Source organism: Sorex araneus, chromosome 9 (assembly GCF_027595985.1).
Source record: "Sorex araneus isolate mSorAra2 chromosome 9, mSorAra2.pri, whole genome shotgun sequence".
NCBI lineage: Eukaryota > Metazoa > Chordata > Mammalia > Eulipotyphla > Soricidae > Sorex > Sorex araneus.
Genome location: NC_073310.1, coordinates 55,973,356 through 55,995,491, shown reverse-complemented (window position 1 = coordinate 55,995,491; position 22,136 = coordinate 55,973,356). Strand labels below are relative to the sequence as shown.

General features: G+C 46.7%; 1 protein-coding gene across 2 annotated transcripts in view; it reads right to left on the bottom strand.

The window, feature by feature from the left end:
* PRTFDC1 (phosphoribosyl transferase domain containing 1) overlaps positions 1–22,136 on the bottom strand; it is a 90,428-nt gene that overhangs the window by 25,148 nt on the left and 43,144 nt on the right. Inside the window, exon 4 of one of the 2 annotated variants that reach the window (XM_004605359.2) lies at positions 628–693. The exons of the other annotated variant lie outside the window; for it this stretch is intronic. Within the exon in view, the coding sequence (XP_004605416.1) occupies positions 628–693 (66 nt within the window). The remainder of the gene's footprint in view (positions 1–627; positions 694–22,136) is intronic. 2 annotated transcript variants of the gene reach the window in all.

The following is a 22,136-nucleotide window of genomic DNA, read 5'->3' as shown; positions in this document are numbered from 1 at the left end:
CCCTTAATTTTAACATTCCCGCAGATCGATTTAAATATCACAGAAGTCCCTAGGTACAGAAACACCAAGGGGAAAAACAACCCAGACAAATACAGAAAAAAGAAAAGAGTTTTTGGGGCCGGAGCGATAGCACAGCAGGTAGGGCGTTTGCCTTGCACGCGGCCGACCTGGGTTCGATCCCCGGCATCCCATATGGTCCCCCAAGCACTGCCAGGAGCAATTCCTGAGTGCAAAGCCAGGAGTAACCCCTGAGCATCGCTGGGTGTGACCCAAAAAGCAAAAAAAACAAACAAACAAAAAAAAAAGAGTTTTTGTTTTTAAGGTGAGCATTTCTTGAAAAGGTGAATTAAAAATTTTTGGAAGGGATAAGTGGTACCACAGCTGTCAGAAATCAGATTGGAGGGAAGCTAGAAGACCAAGGTTTGGTTGGCATCATGTCCCGGAGGCCTAATAAAGGGAGTTTTTGATAAAAGAGACATCATTAAAGGTATTTATATATGTCCATTTGTATGAATTAGCCAAGCCCAGACAATGTCTGACATGTATTACAAGTGCTGAGCTGAAACAAAGGTCACTGGTTTCCCCAGACAAGACATCAATGAGTACCAGACAGTGGCATGAACCAACCTTTCCAGCCAGTGTTGACAGGTCATGGCCTCCAATGATCTGCATCTCGCCCATGGACTGGTCATTCTACAAAGAAAGTGAGGAGCACACAATTTTACTGTTTAAGGATAACTTCAAATGTTGAAGTTATTTTCCCGTCTCCTCAGTTGGGATTGGATTGCAAGTCCTGAGTCCAGTGTACAGAGCTTTCTGGGATTCTTGGTCACTTAGGGGTTTCAGGCCACGCTGGCCACTGGGCTTCCCACAAAGCTTCTCATGGCTGGTGGGGAGAAGCTGCACATGGAGGAGGGATGGAAGAGGTGGAGAGAGGCAAATGCACTTAATTTGGGAACAAAAATCTACAGAAGGGGCCAGAACCTCTCCTCCAGCAGATGGAATGGGAAAAGACGGTCCTCCAGGTACTGTGGTCCCTGCTGAGTGCACCTGGCACCCACCACCTGGCCAGAAGTCCCACCAATGGCCCAACCTGAGGCTGGGGGGGGGGTGGGGGAAATAATTTTCCTCTGCTCCTACTCCTTTAATGCTTGTTCCTGCTCAGGCATTGAGACAGGCCAGAGAGCAAGAACCGTTCCTTTATCCCTTCAGACACTCAGCAACCAGAGCCATCTTTAGAAATATGTCCCTCAAATCGCACTGGAGGTTCTGATCAAAATGATCTCTCTGTTGAATGTAGGGAATGTCATTTTGTCCTCCTTAACACAACACACACACACACACACACACACACCAGGAACCAGAGAGCATTAGTTTGTTTTGTGGCTTCATTATGGAAACACACCGTCAAGGCAGATACTCTACGGCAGCCAGTTTCTGACCAAGCAAGGACACTGTCTGCCACGTGGCAATCATGGGCTCAGACATTAAGCTAAGGCCTACGGGAAAGCCCCACAGTATCGACACCTATGAACAATATACTGCAACAGGAAGGGGTCACTGTGACGCTGAGCAGTGGTGGTGACACCAGTTCAGCTATTTCCCCTCTTACTCAGGAAAAAAGTCCTTTAGGAGGAAGAAGAGGAGGACAGGAGACTGGGGTTGGCCCTCACCCAGGCACTATTCCTGGCTCTGTGCTCAGGAGTGACTCCTGGAGTTGCAGGAAGCCGTGTGATGTTGAGGATTGCATGCAAAGCAAATGCCTTCTCCCCTGTACTATCTCTCTGGCCACCCTCCAAATCTCCCATTGGCAGGGAGACTCTTCCTTATGGAAGGCTAGGCCTTACTTATGGCCATCAGCTTCCCCAGAAGCTCCATCTAGCCTCTTCATCAGGCTCCCCAGCTACTTCAGCTAATACATCCCTTTAGGTGGTTGTTCTGGTTGCTTGTCAACTGCAAAGTGGGTTCCATCACTTGTGTCTGAGACCTAGACTTGATCATCTAGGAAAGGGAAAAATCAGCCAGACAACCAATAGAATCTTCGCTAATAGGGAAGTTTTTCTTTTATCCTCCTCCTCCAAATGGGGTGGGGTGTGAAGATATCAAAATATGTTTGGTAAAGCCTTATCTCACTAGAGGAGTGGAGAGAACTCATGGAAGTGAAGAGAGGTTTATGTAGCTTCATGTGGCAGTTCCCATGAAAGAGACCACTCAGACAAAAACCCGTATCTTCTTCCCATGGAAGTGATCTCAAAAAAGAGAAAGCACTGTAGCACTGTCATCCCGTTGTTCATCGATTTGCTCAAGCAGGCACCAGTAATGTCGCCATTGTGAGACTTGTTACTGTTTTTGGCATATCGAACATGCCATGGGTAGCTTGCCAGGCTCTGCCGCGCGGGCGGGAAACTCTCAGTAGCTTGCCAGGCTCTCCAAGAGGGGCAGAGGAATTGAACCTGGGTTGGCTGTGTGCAAGGCAAATGCCCTACCCACTGTGCTATTGTTCCAGTCTCAGAAAATAGAAAAATCAAAGTATACCTAGAATCCACTGAACATGTTTACATGGGCATTATGAAATTATATATATAAGTCATGTCAATATGTTAAGAACTTTTCAAATAATGTCAAGGACTAGGGCTAGAAAGAGGTTTAACAGGCTGAGGACATGAGGGAGGCCTGGGTTCAATCCCCACTGTGGCCTTCATGGTCCTCCTATGCCCCAGGGGAGTGACCTTCAGCACAGAGCTGGGAGTAGTCCCTGAGCCTGGCCAGGTGTTGCCCCAAAACAAAACAAAAGTCAAGAGCCAAGGAGATAGCTCAGAGGTTGGAATACATGCCTGGGAAAAAAGGAGGCAGCACTTGGAATCTCCCAAAGAAAATGTCAAAAGAGAAATGTTTTTGTCACTTCCAGAGGTGCTGAGATATAGGAGTTAACTTTGGTACATTATTTTTGGTGTGTATTAGACTCAAATGTGTTGTTAATAACAGCAGGAAAAAGAAAATTTCAGTGTCCCGAGAACTGAGCTATGCAGAGTTGGCTCCAACTGCTAAACCACAGTGTAATGTAACAACTGAGATTTATATTCTGCCAGATCAGAGTAAGTGTCACAATAATTCTATTATCTCTAGTCTATTGATTAAAAACAAAAACATCCCACAGCACCTCAGAAATCTCCACCCTGTACTGCCACATATTTGGCGTGTTGCAAAAATGGTCTTATGGCAGAAGGCCTTCTTGGTTCAAGATTATAAACATGTTTTTAATATTAACTTTGTTTTGTCCTTAGTTTATCTGGAACTCTTATCTTCCAAACGTGTATACAGACAATTGTCCAGGACCATTTATCAAATTGTTTATGTTTTTCTCCTTACCAGTTTAAAATTCGGTGGTGGTGAGGGAGGTGTTTGGCTGTATATGGTGGTACTCAGGGGATATTTCTGGCTCTGTGCTCAGAGACCCCTGGCAGTGCATGTGCTAGGGATAGAATCAGAGTCCAACGTGTGCAAGGCAAACACCCTAACCCTTGGACTCTCTCTCAGGCCCTGAAACTTTTTTCTTTTTCTAAAAAGTTTAAAAGTTCATTTTCATGGGTGTGGGTCTATTTGTATATTCTATTTTCTTAACCTACACGGTCTGGTTCAACATCCTCATCATACTGTCAAATTATTATTTTTTTTTAGTCTCTCTTAAGATTTGGCATGGCAAGTCTCATTTCTTGCACTTTAAAAAATTTGCCTTGAGGGGCTGGAGCAATAGCACAGCGGGGTAGAGCATTCCCAGCATCCTAGCATCAATTCCCAGCATCCCATATGGTCCCCTGAGCACCGCCAGGGATAATTCCTGAGTGCAGAGCCAGGAGTGACCCCTGTGCATTGCTGGGTGTGACCCAAAAAGCAAAAAACAAACAAAAATTTGCCTTGAGTCCAGAGTGATAGTACAGTGGAGTAGAGCATTTGTCTTGCACACAGCAGACCCAGGTTTGATCCCCAGCATCCCATATGGCCAACTGAGCACTGAATTCCTGAGTGGAGAGCTAGGAGTAACCCCTGAGCATCACTGGGTTAGACCCTAAAAGTCAAAACAAAAAAAATTGCTAATTTTTATCAATTTGGCTAATTTGTACATTTATTTTCTTACTAGGTGGGCTGTTTAAAAGATAAAATTAATTTGTGTGTAGAGCATTTAGAACAGAGTCTGGCAGATAAGAAACACTTGGTAAGTGCTAATTATGATTTCCTCCATCTCTTCCTCCCTTCTTCCCTCCCTCTCTTCCTCCCATCCTTCTTTCTTTTCTCCCTCTCTCCCACCCTTCCTACCTCCATCCTTCCCCAGAAACAGTCACCCCTCAGTTCTCCATGGCACTTCGGAGCCTGGAGCTACCCTGGTTTAATCACTCCAAAAAATAAGTCAAGCCATTGTCTGTTTCTGGGAGGGTGCCAGGAATTTAGAAGTTCAAGTTCTCCATTCATATGCTTCCCATCAATTTGCTGCTTTCCCTCTATTTCTCCCTTGCCCACCTTTTAAGGACCTGGTGGTGCTAACTCGTGAAACTTTCAGGAATTCTCTGGCACTAATGTCCTACTTCTCATTGACATCTCTCTCCGCAGACATTTAGGTTTTCACATTCTCTGATCTGCTCAGTGTCATTCCTTAATCAGTTTTATCTGCTAAAAAACACTGGCCATTTTTACCCACATTGAAATCTTCTCCCCTACCCACTGTCCTGATTATTTTTCTTCTGTTTACTTTAGTAGGGCTGGGGTGGAGGTTGGTGCAGGGAGCTAATTGTATGTGAAATAATGTACACACAATTAAAATCACTTGTATCATTTGTCATCCTGTTGCTCATCAATTTGCTCGAGCAGGTGCCAGTAACATCTCCATTCATCCCTGTCTCGTGCTAGTGTAGCCCAATGATGTCTGTTCATTCCAGGAACACGAAGAGCATCAAACTGTTTGTTCAGGGTTTTGACGAAGAAATCAAACCATTTTGTAGGTGGGCGACCAGGCATTCTTTTGACATCCTGTGATGCTACCTTGTTTGCCAAGGCATCGAAAATCAAATGGGCCGGACACGTAATGCGATTTGGAGATAAACGCTGGACTAGAGCTGTTACCAACTGGATTCCACGGGACGGGACAATTAAAATATTTTACACAAAATTAATTACCCCTGATATTTTTCTAGTGATTAAAAATGCACCCTAAGATTGACATTATTTCAAACATCATTGTTTTAAATTAGTTATTATTTTTAGATGGGATTGTTCACTTTATCTCCATAAAATGGTTCAATACTTTTCTTTTGCTACCTTTCTGGATTTTTAAAGACTTATTTAATCTAGCTTCATCATTGAGTTGGATGGTTCTTCATTTTATTTTTATATGTTCTATAAGAGTTTGTAAATGTTTTTATCTAGTTTGCTAAGTTGCAAACAAATCTGGAATAGAGACATTTGTCCCCAATTTACAAAGGAGAAATCCAAGGCACTAAATTGAAGCAACTTGCTAGAAGGTGACAGAATCTGGTTAAATTGCCAGGTTTTGATGCTCTTCTGGTCTAAACCTTCTCCACATCACTTTTCTGAGAAGAAAGAAGCCAGAACAGTGAGTAGGATAGAGGAATGACCTTGCTAATGCTGATGAAGTAAAATGCAAAGCCGAGCCAGCGAGGGGGAAACAACCCCTGGGTTTAAGTTCTGGGAGCAGTTATACATATTTATTTATCTATTTTAATATGCTTGGCTTTTTGGTGGGGGTGGAATTGGGTCCTATTTGTTGTACTAAGGGGCCATTCTGGCTTTGTGCTCAGGAGTAGCTGATGGTGCTGGGACTTAGCCAAGGACACTGGGGGTGGCCTCATGCAAGGCAAGTACCTTTCTTCCTACTGGCCCTGTATAGATTTACTTACATATTTATTTATTTATTGTTACTCTGGCTCTGTTCAGGGATCCCTCTGGGCTCTGAACTTAGGGATCATTCCTGGTGGGCTGGGGGGTGTGGGGGAGGTACATGGTGCCATGGACCAAACCTGGGTTGGTTGTGTGCCAGGCAAGATCCTACCTGCTTTACTACACTCCTGCCCCTAGGTTTATTGAAATAGCAAAGCAGATCTCTGATCCTTGGTCCCATTCGATCAAGAAAAACTTTTGGGAGTTCCAAGCTTAGGTAATTTGATTGGCAGACCTAAAAGGAGCCCCCTCCCTCTGCCCCAACAGCTGGGCGGGCACGCAGAGAACTTGCGCTGCTTAAGTGATGTTTAGGAGAAAACTGAGCCATGGAAAAATGAACATCCTGAATTCCTTCTGAGGAACCGGAAGGGGAAAAGTAAGGAACATAAATAAACAAAAGCAGCACTGCCTGAGCCCAGCGTTTCCAAGGAGGAAGAGGAGAGTCCTTCAAAATCCAACACACGTTCCCATATTCTCAGCCTGCTCAGGGCTTTGACTTTTCCCCCCCACATTCCTTCTACTCTTTCCTCTTAGCTTCATTGAGCTTGATTCTATATCGCCCGGATCTATGGATATAAACATATCTCATCCAGTAAAAGATAAAAGATTACCCCCCCCCCCCCGCCCATGTGTGTTTTGGAAGCTCTACCTGGCAGTGTTAGGGACTACAGTTGAGGTGTGCTACTTGGGGACTGCTCCTATCAGTTCTCAGGGGACTGCGTCATGAGGCTTCTGTAGGCAGGCATGCTCTCCAGCCCTTTGGGCCTTCTCCCTGGACCTTGTTACTAGAAGTTTTAAAAGGCAAACTGGATGGGTCAAAGAGATAAGATAGTACAGGAGGTAGGATGCTTGCCTTGCATGCAGCTAACCCAGTTTGATCCTTGGCACCCCATATGGTCCCTGGAGCCTTGGTAGGAGTGATCCCCAAATGTAGAGTGAGGAGTTAGCCCTGAGCACTTCCAAGTATGGCCTAGACAAACAAACAAACAAACAAACAAACATCTAACCAGAGAGCTTCTAAGGAAAATGCTGCACACTGCTAAACAGCTTATAGTTTGAACACATTTGATACCAAATTGGAAACCAAGAGCACATGAGTTGGTTCCAGAGTCAGCCTGTGGCTGGTGGCAGATGGAGGCCCTGACTCTCAGGAATCTGGGAGATTAAAGCAGGTCTGAGCAGGGCAGGCCAGGCCAGCCCCTGGCATCAGCAGCATAGCCCCGCCAACACAAGGATGTGGGAGCAAAATCAGGTGGGAAAGGAACCTACTAATGTTCTATTCCTGTGAAAGGACTTAGTGCTTTTCTATTTAAGAGAGAGATTTAAATAAGCCACTGAGCAATTGCTTTGGCAATGCTCAGGGGTTACTCCTGGCTCTGCACTCAGGAATTACTTCTGGAAATGCTCAGGGGACTGTAAGGGATGCCAGAGATTGAACCCGGGTCAGCCACATGCAAGGCAAATGCCCTACCCGCTGTACTATGGCTCTGGCCCGCAGCAATTGCTTTGGAACTGATTTTCTTTTATGGAGTCGTTTTTCCAGCTTCAGAGGAGGGTGGAGGAAGAAGGGGGAGCACAGAGACCAGGCAAGACGCTCCAGGCCCAGGCAGCCTGAGACCCTCTCGCAGCTCTGTGAATCTCAGGATGACGGAGGAAGCTGCAGCCTCTTAGCACTCCAGTTTCCTCATCTGAAACAAGCAGCACGGTCCCCCAGGGAAGAATCACAGGCTCTCGCCACACTTCTCTGGGGTATGGAGTGGCATGGTTTGTTTCCAGGATCCCTACAATCTGTGCTATCATCATGCTGACTGCACGATATGGCCTTTGGGGTGGTTGAATCTGAGGGTGTGGATTCAGCGTGGCTGTAGAAAATGACTGTGTATGGAGAGTTAGAATCTCAGAGGATTGTTGGGATTGTTACTGTGACACTGGACTTAGCTTTTCCAGCGTGGGCCCCTGAATTTTATTGTCTGTAGGAGCAATAGCACAGAGGGTAGGGCGTTTGCCTTGCATTCAGCTGACCCGGGTTTGATTCCTCCATCTCTTTCAGAGACCCCGGCAAGCTACTGAGAGTATTCCGCCTACACGGCAGAGACTGGCAAGCTACCTGTGGCGTATTTGATATGCCAAAAATAGTACCAACAAGTCTCACAATGGAGACGTTACTGGTGCCTGCTTGAGCAAATTGATGAACAACGAGACAACAGTGCTACAGTGCTACTAAAATTAGCAAAAGAAAATCTCAGGCATTTAGAAAATATTTGGGGGTGGGGTGGGGCATACCTGGCAGTGCTCAGGGCTTATTCAGTGATCACTCCTGGAAGGCTCGGGGACCATAAAGGGTGCCGGGGAGCCCCCTGGGTTGGCCGCACGCAAGGCAAACTCTTCACCTGCTGTACTGCTGCTTCAGCCCCCATGGAGGATATCCACATTTCTTCCCTGTCTGGGTTGTTAAGGAGGTAGTTCTAGGAGTACCCCCAACAACTGTACAGGCTAATCTCTCTTGGCCTTGAATTTATAATATTACAGGTCCTAGTCTGTTTCTATTTCTCTTTCTCCAGAGACTGCAGTCACTTGTCCACTGTCCTCCTGGGCCGAGGTCCGCCGCTCTGGAGTCTGTCTCTTGGGCTCCACGGCTGCCTCTTAAGGCCTATTGCCCACAGCTCTTCATCCCTTTCACTTCCCTCTGTTGCCAGCTCCATGAACTTGGGTGCTAACTGCTGCTTCTCTTGCCAGCCACCAGCACCAGAGGGGTCAAACTGGTTCTTGCTTGACCTGTGTGCCCATTTCCATGATGGCTACCTCAGCTCCCTAGCCATTTCCCTCATCTATCGGACTGGCCACCCCTCATGGAGGCGAGGCTGAACCTGACTGACTGAAATCAATTGTATTTACCCCCTTACTCCCTTTGCAGGACCAAGGGAATTAATGAGTGAATCAAAAATTCATGAAGCGCTCAGAAAACTGCCTGGGATGGCATCGCCATGATGGTGATTGAGGGGAGATTGGAGCTTAAATCTGTCCCTGCTGTGGCCAAGCCACGGGGTGTAAAATAATTTAGCAGGAGAGCCAGATAGTTTAGATGGAGCAAACTAAATTTATCAAAAGAGTGTCCATTGGTCAGACTGACACATGAAAGTTGAGAGAGAGAGAGAGAGAGAGAGAGAGAGAGAGAGAGAGAGAGAGAGAGAGAGAGAGAGAGAGAGAGAGGGAGAGAGAGAGAGAGAGAGCACTCTTTAGCACAACCTTGTCCCCAAGTCATTTACTGTGTGTGTGTGTCTCTGGGCTTCTTAGTTGGGAAGTTCCTGCTTTTTATACATCAGGCAATTCTGAGACACCAAGAGCAGAAGACGTGGAGTAGCCAATTCTGGGAAGGGTTTGAGTTGAACAGACGATGCCCTGAGCCACTTCTGAGAAGGGAGTGAGTTGCTTCTCAAAGAATTTGAGCCTCGCTTGGGGAAGAGCATGGCTGGGTCAGTCCTAGGCAATGAGCAGCAGGAAGGAAGGAGAGTGGGACCTCGTGGGCCTCCAGGCACAGCTGACGGTACGAGCATGTCGGCCACTTTAGATATGGGACTTGTGTCAAGCATCTTTTGGGGGACTTAAGTGAGTCCACTGCAATGATGATGAGCAGCAGCTGGGAAAGCAGACCCGCCTTCTCACCACCTTTGCTCCTAAGAAATTTGTCCACAGCTTCATTCCTTCCTGTTGGCTTTTCTCAGCTCACGCTGCACTGCTACCCCGCGGGCGCCCTGCTCCGTGTCCGGGGCTCTGGGGACGGGTGGGTAGGAAGGGCTCCTTCCACTGCCAGCGTCAGCTGATTAAAATAGGCCCGCTGCCAGCGCCAAACAGAACTGAGATTTTTCAGAGTTTAAATTGAGGGTTGCCCAGAGGAAGGAGCTAACGTCTCGCTTGGCAGCACCTTCTCCCAGCACAGACTCCGGTGTGTTATCCAACTTTGGCAAGTGGGACACTCTCCCTAGAGGAAGAATTTTCTCTGGAAGCAACAGAAGAGAGAAACAGAGCGTTTGTCTTTTGACAGGCACACGGTAAAATCTGACTTCTGACTGAACGAGAACAAAAATGTAGGCGCGACAGAGAGAGTAGCGGATATCAGGTGCCTGTCTTGCATGTGGCCCATCCGGGTCCCCCAAGCCCCACTATGAGTGATTCCTGAGCACAGAGCCAGGAGTAAGCTCTGAGCACTGCCAGGGATGTTTCCAAAATAAATCAACTAAAACCCAGACCCTGAGAAGGCTGGAACACGGGCACCCCAGCACAAATGGCCCCTGTCCAAATTTTAGTTTGTGCTGCTTGTGGGTTTGGAAATGGCCCGTGTCATGGGCACAATCACCCTGATGTCCCGTGTCTTTTCTTTTTTTCCTTTTTATCAGGAATAACTCTGGTCACCCAGAGGCCCTGTTCTAACAGCATCTGTGAATCAGCTCCAGTCAGATCTCCCGGCACGGCTCACCTCCAACCTGCCTCAGGAGGCCACGGAAGGTCTCTGGTGGAACAGGTGAACGGTGGCTCGGGGGTCCTGATGGCTTTCCAGGACTGACTGCATTTTTCCCTCTTGGGAATTAAGGTACTCATCCGTGTCTCCAGATCACCCACCACTTGAACTCAGGGTAATTAAGGGAATTTTACTACCTGTGAAGAAAACATCTCCACCAAGAAAGGCCTCCCAGGAGAGGCTAATCTTCACTGACTTATCTGTGTTGCTGATGAATCACACAGGATGCAGCTCATCTCACCTCTGCTAATGGGCAGCCCAGAAGTAGGCACTGGGGAGAGAGGTCCTTGTCAAGGAATTTCAGAAAAGCGTAAAGCCGAGACATCACTGTTCTGCCACTCACACCAAGGCCAGTGGAGGAACCAACTTAAGCCAGAGCCAGCCCAGAGTCCAAAATTCTCAGAAGGCAAATCCCAATGAAGAGACTGAACTAGAAAAACACCTGAGTTCAAAGACCTTGATGACAGTCAGACCAGAGAGGCACCAAGCGTTAAGGCATTTGCCTTGCACACAGCAAACCCAGTTCAGTCTCCAACACCACCAGAATTGACTCCTGAGCATAGAGTCAGGAGTAAGGCCTGAGCAACATTCCCAAACACAAAAACAAACAAAAGAATGGAGTCTCTGACTTTGGAACAACCTAGAAAGGACTCACTTTGGAACAACCTAGAAAGGACTCATCCTCATATCCTCTGACGCTGGACTTCTGGGGCAAGACCTGCATGCTTCACTCTGCATCCTGCATCCCTCTCTCCCCTCCCCTGCTCCCTGCCTCCCTCTTGCCCTGCTTCTCTTTTCCTAGACAGATCACTTCCTTATCTTCTTCAGGAATCCTTGTCTGTTGCAAAAGACACAGCTTAAATCCTTGGATCAGAGACATGGTACAGAGGGTACGGTACTTTCTTTCTTTCTTTCTTTCTTTCTTTCTTTCTTTCTTTCTTTCTTTCTTTCTTTCTTTCTTTCTTTCTTTCTTTCTTTCTTTCTTTCTTTCTTTCTTTCTTTCTTTCTTTCTTTCTTTCTTTCTTTCTTCCTTCCTTCCTTCCTTCCTTCCTTCCTTCCTTCCTTCCTTCCTTCCTTCCTTTCTTTCTTCCTCCCTCCCTCCCTCCCTCCCTCCCTCCCTCCCTCTCTCTCTCTCTCTCTCTTTCTTTCTTTCTTTCTTTCTTTCTTTCTTTCTTTCTTTCTTTCTTTCTTTCTTTCTTTCTTTCTTTCTTTCTTTCTTTCCTTCTTTCTTTCCTTCTTTCTTTCTTTCTTTCTTTCTTTCTTTCTTTCTTTCTTTCTTTCTTTCTTTCTTTCTTTCTTTCTTTCTTTCTTTCTTTCTTTCTTTCTTTCTTTCTTTCTTCTTTCTTCTTTTTTTTTTTGGCTTTTTGGGTCTCACCAGGCAATGCACAGGGGTCACTCCTGGATCTGCACTCAGGAATTATCCCTGGCAGTGCTCAGCAGACCATATGGGATGCTGGGAATCAACCCGGGTAAGCCACGTTCAAGGCAAACGCCCTACTCGCTGTGCTATTGCTTCAGCCCCATGGGGATGTACTTTCTTACAGGCATTCCCCGCCAGGTTAGAGACCCTGTTTGATTCCAGACATGGCATCGGGTCCCCTGAGCACCACCAGGAAAGATCTCTGAGCACAGAGGCTGGAGTAAGCCCTGAGTACCCTAAGGTATGACCCCAAACAAAATCAGTTTATTTAAGTTCAGTGGAGATCGGGGCTGACTCGCTTTTCCTATGAAGCCTGGCCTCAACGAGAGACTTATAAATACCCCAAATCTCAGGTGGCAGGAAGGAACCTGCTCTCACACTGCGCATGCCAACAGGCTCCCCTGGGCTGCCTTGGCAAGACTGGAGCGATGTTCATGGCCACGCTGAGCAGACTCTGACCGGCTCTGACCTCTTTGAGCCTCACCTACAACAGCCCCACAGGACGCCTAGGGACCCCAGGAGCTCCCTGGCCCTGGGAGTGCTCCCTCCACAAGCTCATAGTAGCTGCTCATGTCACACCTTTCCCTCCGTCTCTCTTCCAGGAAGTAATTCTTACTTTTTTTTTTCTGGATTCTGCTTAGGAGTCAACTCTTCCAGAAAGCTCTCTCGGAAATTCCCGAACTTCATCTGTATCTTAGTAACACCCTATGCATAAGGCACAGCTGGAGGTTTCATCTGACGGAACCTTTCTGTGGGTCTCAGGTACCAAACATCCACCTCAACTATTTGTCTGTGTGTGTGTGTGTGTGTGTGTGTGTGTGCGCGCGCGCGTGCGTGCTCGTGCGAGTGTGTATGTGACATCCAGGGATTTTCAGGGGGCAATTCCTGGCTCTGTGATCAGGAATAACCCTTTGCAGTGCTCAGGGTATCAAACTGTGATGCCAGGGATCAAACTGGGTTGGCTGCACTCAAAGAAAATTCCTTATGTCTTCTGTACTATCTCTGGCCCCATTCTCAACACTTTGATTTATTTTTAATATTTTTTTGGGGGACACACTTGATGTTCAGGGATTACTCCTGTCTCTGCTCTCAGGAATTACTTCTGATGGGTTCAGGGGACCATATGGGATGCTGGGGATTGAACACAGGTCAGCCACATGCAAAGCAAGCGCCCTACCTGCTTTCCTATCTCTCTCCTCAACAGTTTTAAAAACATATGCAGGGACTGGAGAGATAGTAGAAAGGTTAAAGCACTTGCCAAGCATACGGCAGCTGCATCAACCTGAGTTTGAATCCCAGACTTAGCCCCTGAACATCTCTGGCTGTACCTTCTTGGCCTCCAAAGAAATAGGAACAAAATTTATTTGCAAAAACTTACTTGGATTCAGAACTGAACATGTGACATAAAATGAAATTATTTTAATTCCAATAATTCACTCCATGATGAATAAAGGAGATGTTTTCAAAGCTGGCAAAGCACTTTACCCAGGAATATCTCTATACAGATCATGTAGCCTGTGTGACTGAACTGGTTCCTTTGGAAGTATACACACATTCTGCATGCTCTGAATTTGCACACATGTGGATTTCTGCTTAACGACAATGATTTATCTCTCTATTGTGAGTGGTATTCTGCTCCACCCAGTCTCCTAGAGGCACTGCTTAACTCAGAGCAGTTTCCACCCAACAGAAACACTCTTTTCTTTATGAGAAATAAATGTTGGATCAGAAGAAAGACTTGCAAAGATGTGAAGAAGCTGGTGGCGACAGGGAATAAGGAAGGGTCCCTGAGAAAGAGGAAAAAAAAAAAGAACAGGGAGCACAAAGTAAAGCTTGATGGTTGTTTAAGTCTAAAAGACTCCAGGAAAGAGGAAACTCAGTTTCAAAACAGACCCAGCGACTGGGCTCCACATGAACTCTGCTTGAAACCTTGCAGCAGGATATCCTTCTGTTTTGAACTGTGATGGGCTTGTTTGGGCTTGAACTGTGTTTTTAAAAATATGGAGTGGAGGGACAAAGAAGCTGGAACTCTCATTTTTTAAAAACATCGTGGGTTTGTGTTCTGGTGGTACCTGGTGGGGCAGGAGGGCCACTCCCAGCACTCCTAGAGGTGCCTGGGATGGAACCCAGGGGTCTTGCGTACAAGGCATGTGCCCCAGCCCTTTGACACCTTCTGGTCCCCAGCTGGAACACATGTGAATGGCCTCAAAAGACTTCAGAGAAATATGGGGCTGGAAGATGGCTCCAAGGACTAGAGCACATCGTTTGCATGCAGTTGCCCAGGGTTCGAGCCCCAGTACCACATGGTACTTCAAACGCTTTTAGATGTGACCCCTCAACATCAAACCAAAAGAAGAGCCCCCTGAGCACAAACAAATGAACAGAAAGACCAAAAATATGTATTTTAAGTTGGGGTCAATTATAATCCTGCAGTGACTCTTTTTAATATTTAATTATTTTGGGGGGGTTTGTTTTGGGGTCATAGTCCACAGTGCTCTGTGGTTACTCCTGACCCTGCACTCAGGGATCACTCCTGGTGGACTCTGGGGAACTGTATGTGTTGCTGGGACTCAAATCCTGCTTGGCCGTATGCAAGGCAACTCCCTGTGTGCAATACTATTTCACCAGGCCCAAATGATTCTTTATTAAAAGACTATTATTTTTGAAATTTACCTTCAAGCCCCTCAATAGCCCAGGCATGATTTATAATGACATGGGGGACATCTTTTCGACTGTACCATTCTTCCTGCACTAACATACGCCTCAGCAACTTGAGCCCTACAAAAACAGGATGAGAATGCTATTCAGGTCTCTCAAAGAGGAATCAAAAGAGCTATGCTTGGAGTATCACGTTTCACTCAAGTGAGAGAAGGAATCAGAAGTTCTGACCTCTGTCGATGATCAAGAATCAGGGACACAATCTCATTTGCCAAGACGTCAAAAATCAGATGGGTCGGACATGTAATGTGATTTGGAGACAACCACTGTACTAGAGTTGTTACCACTGGATTCCAGGGGACATCAAAAGAACGAGTGGCTGCCCACCTATGAGATGGTCAGACTTTTTTGTCAAGACCCTGAATGAATGGTTTGAGGCTCTTTGTGTTCCTGGAGCGAGCAGATGCCAGTGGGCTACACTAGCACACAACAGGGAAGAATGGAGACATTACTGGTGCCCGCTCAAGCAAATCAATGAGCAACGGGATGACAAGTGATACAAGTGATGGGGGACAGAGGGTTTATATAGCAGATAAGGTGCTGGTCTTGATTTAGTTTCAATTTTTTTCTCTTTGGGGGTCACACCCGATGATGCTCAGGGGTTACTCCTGGCTCTGCACTCAGGAATTACTCCTGGCGGTACTCAGGAGACCATATGGGGTGCCGGGGATTGAACCTAGGTTGGCTACATGCAAGGCAAATGCCCTACCTGCTATACTATTGCTCTAGCCCCGGAATAGTCATTTTAAGCATTGCCAAGTGTGAACCTGTGCATGAAACTAGGAATAATCTCTTTGTACCACTGAGTTGTCTCCCCACCATAAAAAAAGACACATAACAACTTTTTGTTGGGGGCAGGAATTCTTCTTAAACTGGCTCAAGTAGCCCTGAGGCCACTCGGTAAATTCTCAGCCAACTGGGCCAATAGATGAACACAAGGGCTGGAGGATGTGGTGCTATTTATGCCCTTGGTGCCAGGGGCTCCAGGTTCACACCAGGGATCAAACCTGGGCTGGTCACATGCAAGGCAGGCACTTTACCCCTACACTAGTCCTCTGGTCCTAAAATTTGTAGTGATAACTTAAAAAAAACCAACATAGTCAAAGGTTGAACAGCTGACAGACAGCAACTCCATCTCCTGCTGTGCTGGAAAAACATCTGGGACACACACCACCCCTCCCCTACCATCTTTTTTCTCTTCCCTGTTGTTGCCAGCATGGGTGACATACTTGGCTGCAGTGCTGGCATGCTTGGAGGTGGGGCCCACTGAGGGTACCACACCTGCTTGAGGTGCTCAGCTACAGCCACACTCATGGCCACATCTCCCCTGCATCTTCTGCTTCTAGTGTTTGCCCATGACCACACTTTTTGCCAAGGTGCTTGCACGTCTTGGTTGTGCTTGGTCATAGCTAACTGGGTGATCATGCTTGGTGCATGTGGACAGGACTGGGGATCTAATTTGCAGCCTTTATACTTTCTAGGCAGATTCTTTAGCCATCAAGCAACCCCCCCGACCCCTTCCACACACACATACACCTCAACCCTTCACAACTATCCTGGCATTAGACTGCATCTGTCTTTAGGTCTATTTAACTATATTCTGGGTCCAAAAAGTTCATTGGTCTTATGACATGTCTCTCAGCTGGAAATGGTTCTAAAAATGCCCATGCTAGCAACATAAAGTTTGGTTTTATCATCACCATGGGCAGATCCATCCTGAGGCTCAGGCAAGAGTAGCACTGATCACACACATGACCACGCCAATACATCTGCTCTGGTTGGTTTTTCACCCAACCAAAAGCTCCCCAAAAGGGAGCTTTTTTGGGTGAAAATTTCATTTTGGACAGAATTGATGGGAATTATGAAGCAGGGACATAGGTGCTGAATTGGGTCTGAATTTCTGCACTTTGGGGATTCAGACAAAGAGGGACTTATATATATATATATGTATATGTAATGTATATATATATATATATTTTCCCCCAAATTGGCTACCCTGAATTGTCCAAAGCAGATGATCCTCTCAGAATGCATGGCTTGGGACTGGAGAGAGAGCACGGGGGTAAGGTTCTTGCCTTGCATACGGTCATCATCACTTTTGTTTCTGGTTTTATTGTGTGTGTGTGTTTGGGGGAAAGGGGCCATACCCGGGGGTGCTCTGGGGACCATATTTAGTACTGAATATGGCTCCAGGATCACCGTGCAAGGTAAGCGCCATAACACCTGTGCTGGTTCTTCACCTCTCCTCTATCTCTTTGATTGTCAGCACCGCGATCTGCAAGTATTCGCTGAGAGGAACCCTTGAGCACAGAGCGGGGAGTTGTAGCAGAGAACTTCTGGATGTGCCCACCTCCAGGCCTCCAAAGAAGGTGTCTCTTAGAGGCGCTTGATTTGAAATAAGAGATATAAAGGAGAAGAACTAAGATTCTCCTTTTCCCGGAAGTGCTTTGGTCCATCAGTCAGGGTTCAAGCTGACTCACCTCCAGGAGGCGGTCCTAGCCCAGTTCCTGCCCATCCCTGCCCAGCAGACATGTGAATGCTCAGGCTTGCAGGCCACAAAGATGAGCACAGGTCCGATAGCCTTTGCCTCAGGTAAGCCAGGTAGAGACAGGAAACTGGTCCTGCACAAAGTGGCCAGGGTTCAGAACCCCCAGTATTGAGACATAAGGTATGGGGGTCCACATCTGTCCACTTGTCCTGAACACAGTAGATATTAGGAGCAAGCCCAACTTTGAGAAACACTTACTGAGCATTGATATGGCAGCAGCTAAGTATATTACCTGCAGAAGGGTAAGGAAATACTCTGTAGGACCATCTACTGGGACTAGAGTGATAGCACAGTGGCTAGGGTGCTTGCCTTTCATGCAACCAACCTGGGCTCAATCCCTGGCACCCCATTTGGTCTCCAGAGACCTGTCAAAAATGATCCCTGAGCACAGAATCAGGAGTGAGTTCTCAGCACCACTGGGGGTGGCCCCAAAACCAAAAATAAGAAAGACCGTGTAGCAAGAGCACCAAATACCAACTTAGGGAGTTGAATTCTCTTGCCACATAAAATGATGGAGGTGGATATGTAGAGCTGCTCTACTCACACTTGCCCAAACTCGGACGCACGCTAGAAATCCTTCTGTGTATGGATGGTTGTGGATGAGGGAATAAACTGCTGCATCCCTACCATGAGTGTTCTAGAGATGCAGGCTGCCAGGTCCCATCTAAATGAAGTCGCTTCTGCCTAAGTAATTTGGAAAGACTGGGGATGAGGGAAAAGTAGTGGCAAGTGGCACAGAAAAGTAGCCAGGGAGATAGTTGAAAGGGCTGGAGCAAAGGCTGTGCACAGAGGAGGCCTGGGTTCGATTCCCAGCACTGCATGCCCCCTGAAGCACCCCCAGGAGTAAACCCTGAGCATGGTGCTGGGCAGAGCCCTGTGGACAGCTGCATATGGCCCCAAAAACAAAAGTAAAAAGAGAAACAATGTGGAAGCATTACCTATTGTCTGATTCTAATTGTACAACGATCTGGAAGAGGGAGACTAGCGGGACAATAAAAAGATCAGTGGGTGCCGGGCTTGGTCGTTGGGAAGAATGAACAGATGTGGCAGGAGTGGAGGTTGGGGTGGTGAAGAATTGGCAGCTAGTGTTGATGCAAACATGGGGACAGAGGGAGCATTACCATGGAGAAACCCTTTCTGTCAGGTCGGAGGACCCAGTTCGGAGTCCACTGCTCCAGCTGGGAGTTCCCAAGCCCTTCTCTCTGGGCGTGCGATTTCCGCCTTTACTTTATGGGTGCACTCTCTTTGGGGGGCTGCCCCACCCCAACTCAGCGTGATCTCACCTTTACAGCTCTCCACCTTGCAGTTGCTCAAGTCCTGCTTGGGGCTTTTGCGCCACAGCCAGAGGTGACCTAGAGAACCATGTAGTGCTGAGGCCCGAACCAGGGTTGGTCCTTAACCCCGGTACTCTCTCTCCAGCTCCTTGTGTCTGCTTCTGGGGGGAATTAGGGTGATGGTGGCTTGGATTCTACCTGGCAATGTACCTGGTTTGCTGTGCTCAGGAATTACTCCTGCAGTGCTTGGGGGGCCATATGAGGTACCAGGGATTGAACCTAGGACAGCTGTATACAAGGCAAGTGCCCTGTTCCTCTGTACTATTTCCCTAGCCCCTCATGTTCTTCTGTAGGGCATGGATAGCTTTTCCTTTTGACCTTCTCCCTCCTCCTCTCTCCTTAGGAAATTTCACACTCTCCTTAGAACTAGTATCCAACCTGCACTAAAGCTATTTGATTTTCCGGGGGCTGGAGCGATAGTACAGTAGGTAGGGCGTTTGCCTTGCATGAAGCCTACCTGGGTTCCATTTCCAGCATCCCATATGGTCCCGTGAGCACCGCCAGGAGTAATTCCTGAATGCAAAGCCAGGAGTAACCCCCATGCATCACCGGGTGTGAACCAAAAAGGAAAAAAAAAAAGCTATTCGATTTTCCTTTACAAAAATGAATGAGTTTGAAGAGCTAAAGTGAGAGCACCTACACACACGCAACAACCGGCAGGCACCGCGCCCCTGACCTCTTCCAGGGAAAGTGATGCTGCCCCCTTTGGCTTACACAGTACTGCTGGGCGAGCAGTGCAAGCAGCTTCTAAGGCTACACCCGAAGGTAAGTGGGGTGGGGGGGGCATACAGTGTCAAGGTCAAACTCAGGATCTTATACAGGCCGGAGCATGTGCTTCATCACTTTACTATCTATCCAGCTGCTTGGTACTAATTTTTGCAACATTTGTTTCTTCATTGTTTTCCTGGCAACTTCTTCATTATTTATGCAAGTCTCACTGCTGCTATTTTGATAGCAATTTAGGGATAAAGCCTTAATTTCATTCATCTTTGTGTGTCTGTGTGTGTGTGTGTCTCTGTGTGTGTGTGTGTCTGTGTGTGTATTGTGGCACCAGGGATCATGGCCCAGTAGGGCTGCCAGGGATGATGGCCCAGTAGGTTCAAGCAGAAAAGTTGCCAAATTGTGCTTGGCTTAGGGGACCAGGGATTTAGACTCATGACCATGTGCTCAGAAGGTTGCAAGGAGGTGTTCTGAGGTCTCTATGCTACTCCTCCTGGCTGATGCATCCAACTTTATTTTTTATTTTATTTTTTAATTAAATCACCGTGAGATACAGTTACAAAGCTTTCATGTTTGCGTTTCAGTCATGTAAAGATCGAACGCCCAACCCCCCACCAGTGTACATCTTCCATCACCAATGTCCCAAGTATCTCCCGTCATCCCAACCCTTCCCCTGCCTCTATGACAGAAAATATTCCCCATACTCTCATTTGTATTGCTTGTTATGAATAGCATAAGCTGTTGCGTGGCCGCTCTCGTGCTCCTGGAATTCTAATATTTTAGATAATTAGGGTCTGGCGAAATCTCTGCAGAGAGCGACTCAGTTCAGAGATTCTTTTGTGTGTCTCTGGATCATGGCCATTAAGGAGTTAAAATGCATCCAACTTTAGAGGCCCTTTGCCAGAGCCAAACCATATTTGCCAGAAAGGAACATGGAGTGGAAATGGTGCATCTCTCTGAAACTGGTCCCATGTCTATAAAATGGGGATAATAACTCCCAACCGTGCAGATTGCTATGAACTTTAAATGTCAGATGCAAAATGCTTCGCCCACAGTAGGCGCCTGATAAATATTTATTGAATTGGGTTTTTCTCTTTTATTATCTGTGGAAGGGAAGTAGATGGGCGTAGGAGGGAACTAATGACAAAGCCAGGTCTAGCGCCAGGTGTCTTGACTTGTATTTAAATAATTTTTCCCACTCCACCTTCATTTGTTTCTTCAGTCTACTTCACTTTATTCTACTTTATTCTGGCTATGTGAGTAGCACCTCCCCCCCTGCCAGTCATTCATATAACTTAGATTTATCCGTATTTACCCAAGAGCCCTACCATATTTTTTAATTTTCTGGTTCAAATTATCTAGAGAAGTCACTACATTTCAAATAGAGATTGGAGATCACAGGCTTTGAGGCATTTCTGCAGGATTAGTACACTGTCAAGTCACACAATATAGTTTCAAAGCCCCTCCCAGGTAGTATGCAGCCTCTGTAACTCAGAAAACCACATTTCAAAGTAGGGAATGGTTTCCAGATAAAATGTGATCATGCAAGAAAAAAGAAATGATTATGCTCAGCCATAGTAACTGTTCACTTGCCAACAGCTCACTGAAGCTTTAGCTAACGCGCATTTCTTCTGAGTTCATCGGGAAAACGGGCATACTACTTACTTCCTTGTTTCTTTTAGTTCGTGAAAGGAGCAAACAAATTACTGATATGAGTCAATACTAAGGAAAGTGCAATGAGCTTTCTCTGCTGAGCAAAGATGGGCAGCATGTGTAGGCATAATTCAGAGCTAGAGAGGAACATCAACTAATGTGAAATATACTGGACACAGAAAGGCAAGGGGAGGCAGAGACCAGTGTTTCACATTCTGCTATCATTTCTCAGATCTATGGCCTTTATTCCAGTTCTCCAGGTATCTCAGGAGACATCCATGGTGCTTCTTTTTTTCCAGAATAAGCAAAGATGGTTTATTTGATGTAGGCATGTTGATTGGCAGTACAGGCTTGCAAATTCCTTCAGAATTAAGTCATGTCTTCAAAACTGGGTGGGGCGCTGAGTTATTACATTTCTTCTTTTCCTCTGGAGGCCCCGGCTTGGAAGTAGCTGAAGACTACATATGATCTGAATTGGGTGGTCTTGGGACAGTTCTGTGTAAACAGCATTGCTCATCTAAAAGTAGCACAAAATACTGTGCATCTGTCTATCCATATTATGCAAACAGAATCTGGACTCCATTACTGTGCTCGAGGACTAAATTGTTCCCTAATAAATGTTTTTATAATCATGGTGCAAAGGAAGGTCCAGAGCAGCAGAGGAAATGAGACGCTGTTTCACTGATTTGTTGGCGGAAGCCCGGAAGAGGAGCAGGAGAGGGAAGACCACAGCTGGGTCTGACTCTGGAGAGGTGCTAAGTGCAGGGTTTGGCGGAAGTGGCTGCTGCCGAATGCCTGAATGAAGAATGCAATCAGCAAGAGGGAGACCTTTTGCTCTTATTTTATTTATTTATTTTTTTGTGAGGGGGCACACTGGTAGTGCTCAAGACTTACTCATGGCAGTGCTCGGGGGGACCGTATGGGACGCCAGGAATCAAACCCAGGTTTACCATGTGCAAGGCAAGCACTCTCTTTGCTGTACTATCTCTTCAACCCTCTTTGTGAGCTCCTAGACTTTGCCAAATGGACTAAAGACACAACTCGGTGGCTGAGTTGTCTAATGACAGAGCAATTAAACTGGGACTGTGAGGAACAACTTCTGTGCTCAGAATGTCAGATTGTCCACAGGACGTGGGAAACTACTGCTCTCTGTTTTGTTTTGCTGGAGTGGGGGAGTGGGAGCTACCCCCAGATATGCTTAGGGGCTTAGTAGGGAACCCTGGCAGTGCGCAGGGGACATATGTTGTGCTGGGAATTCACACCACAGTTAGCAGGATG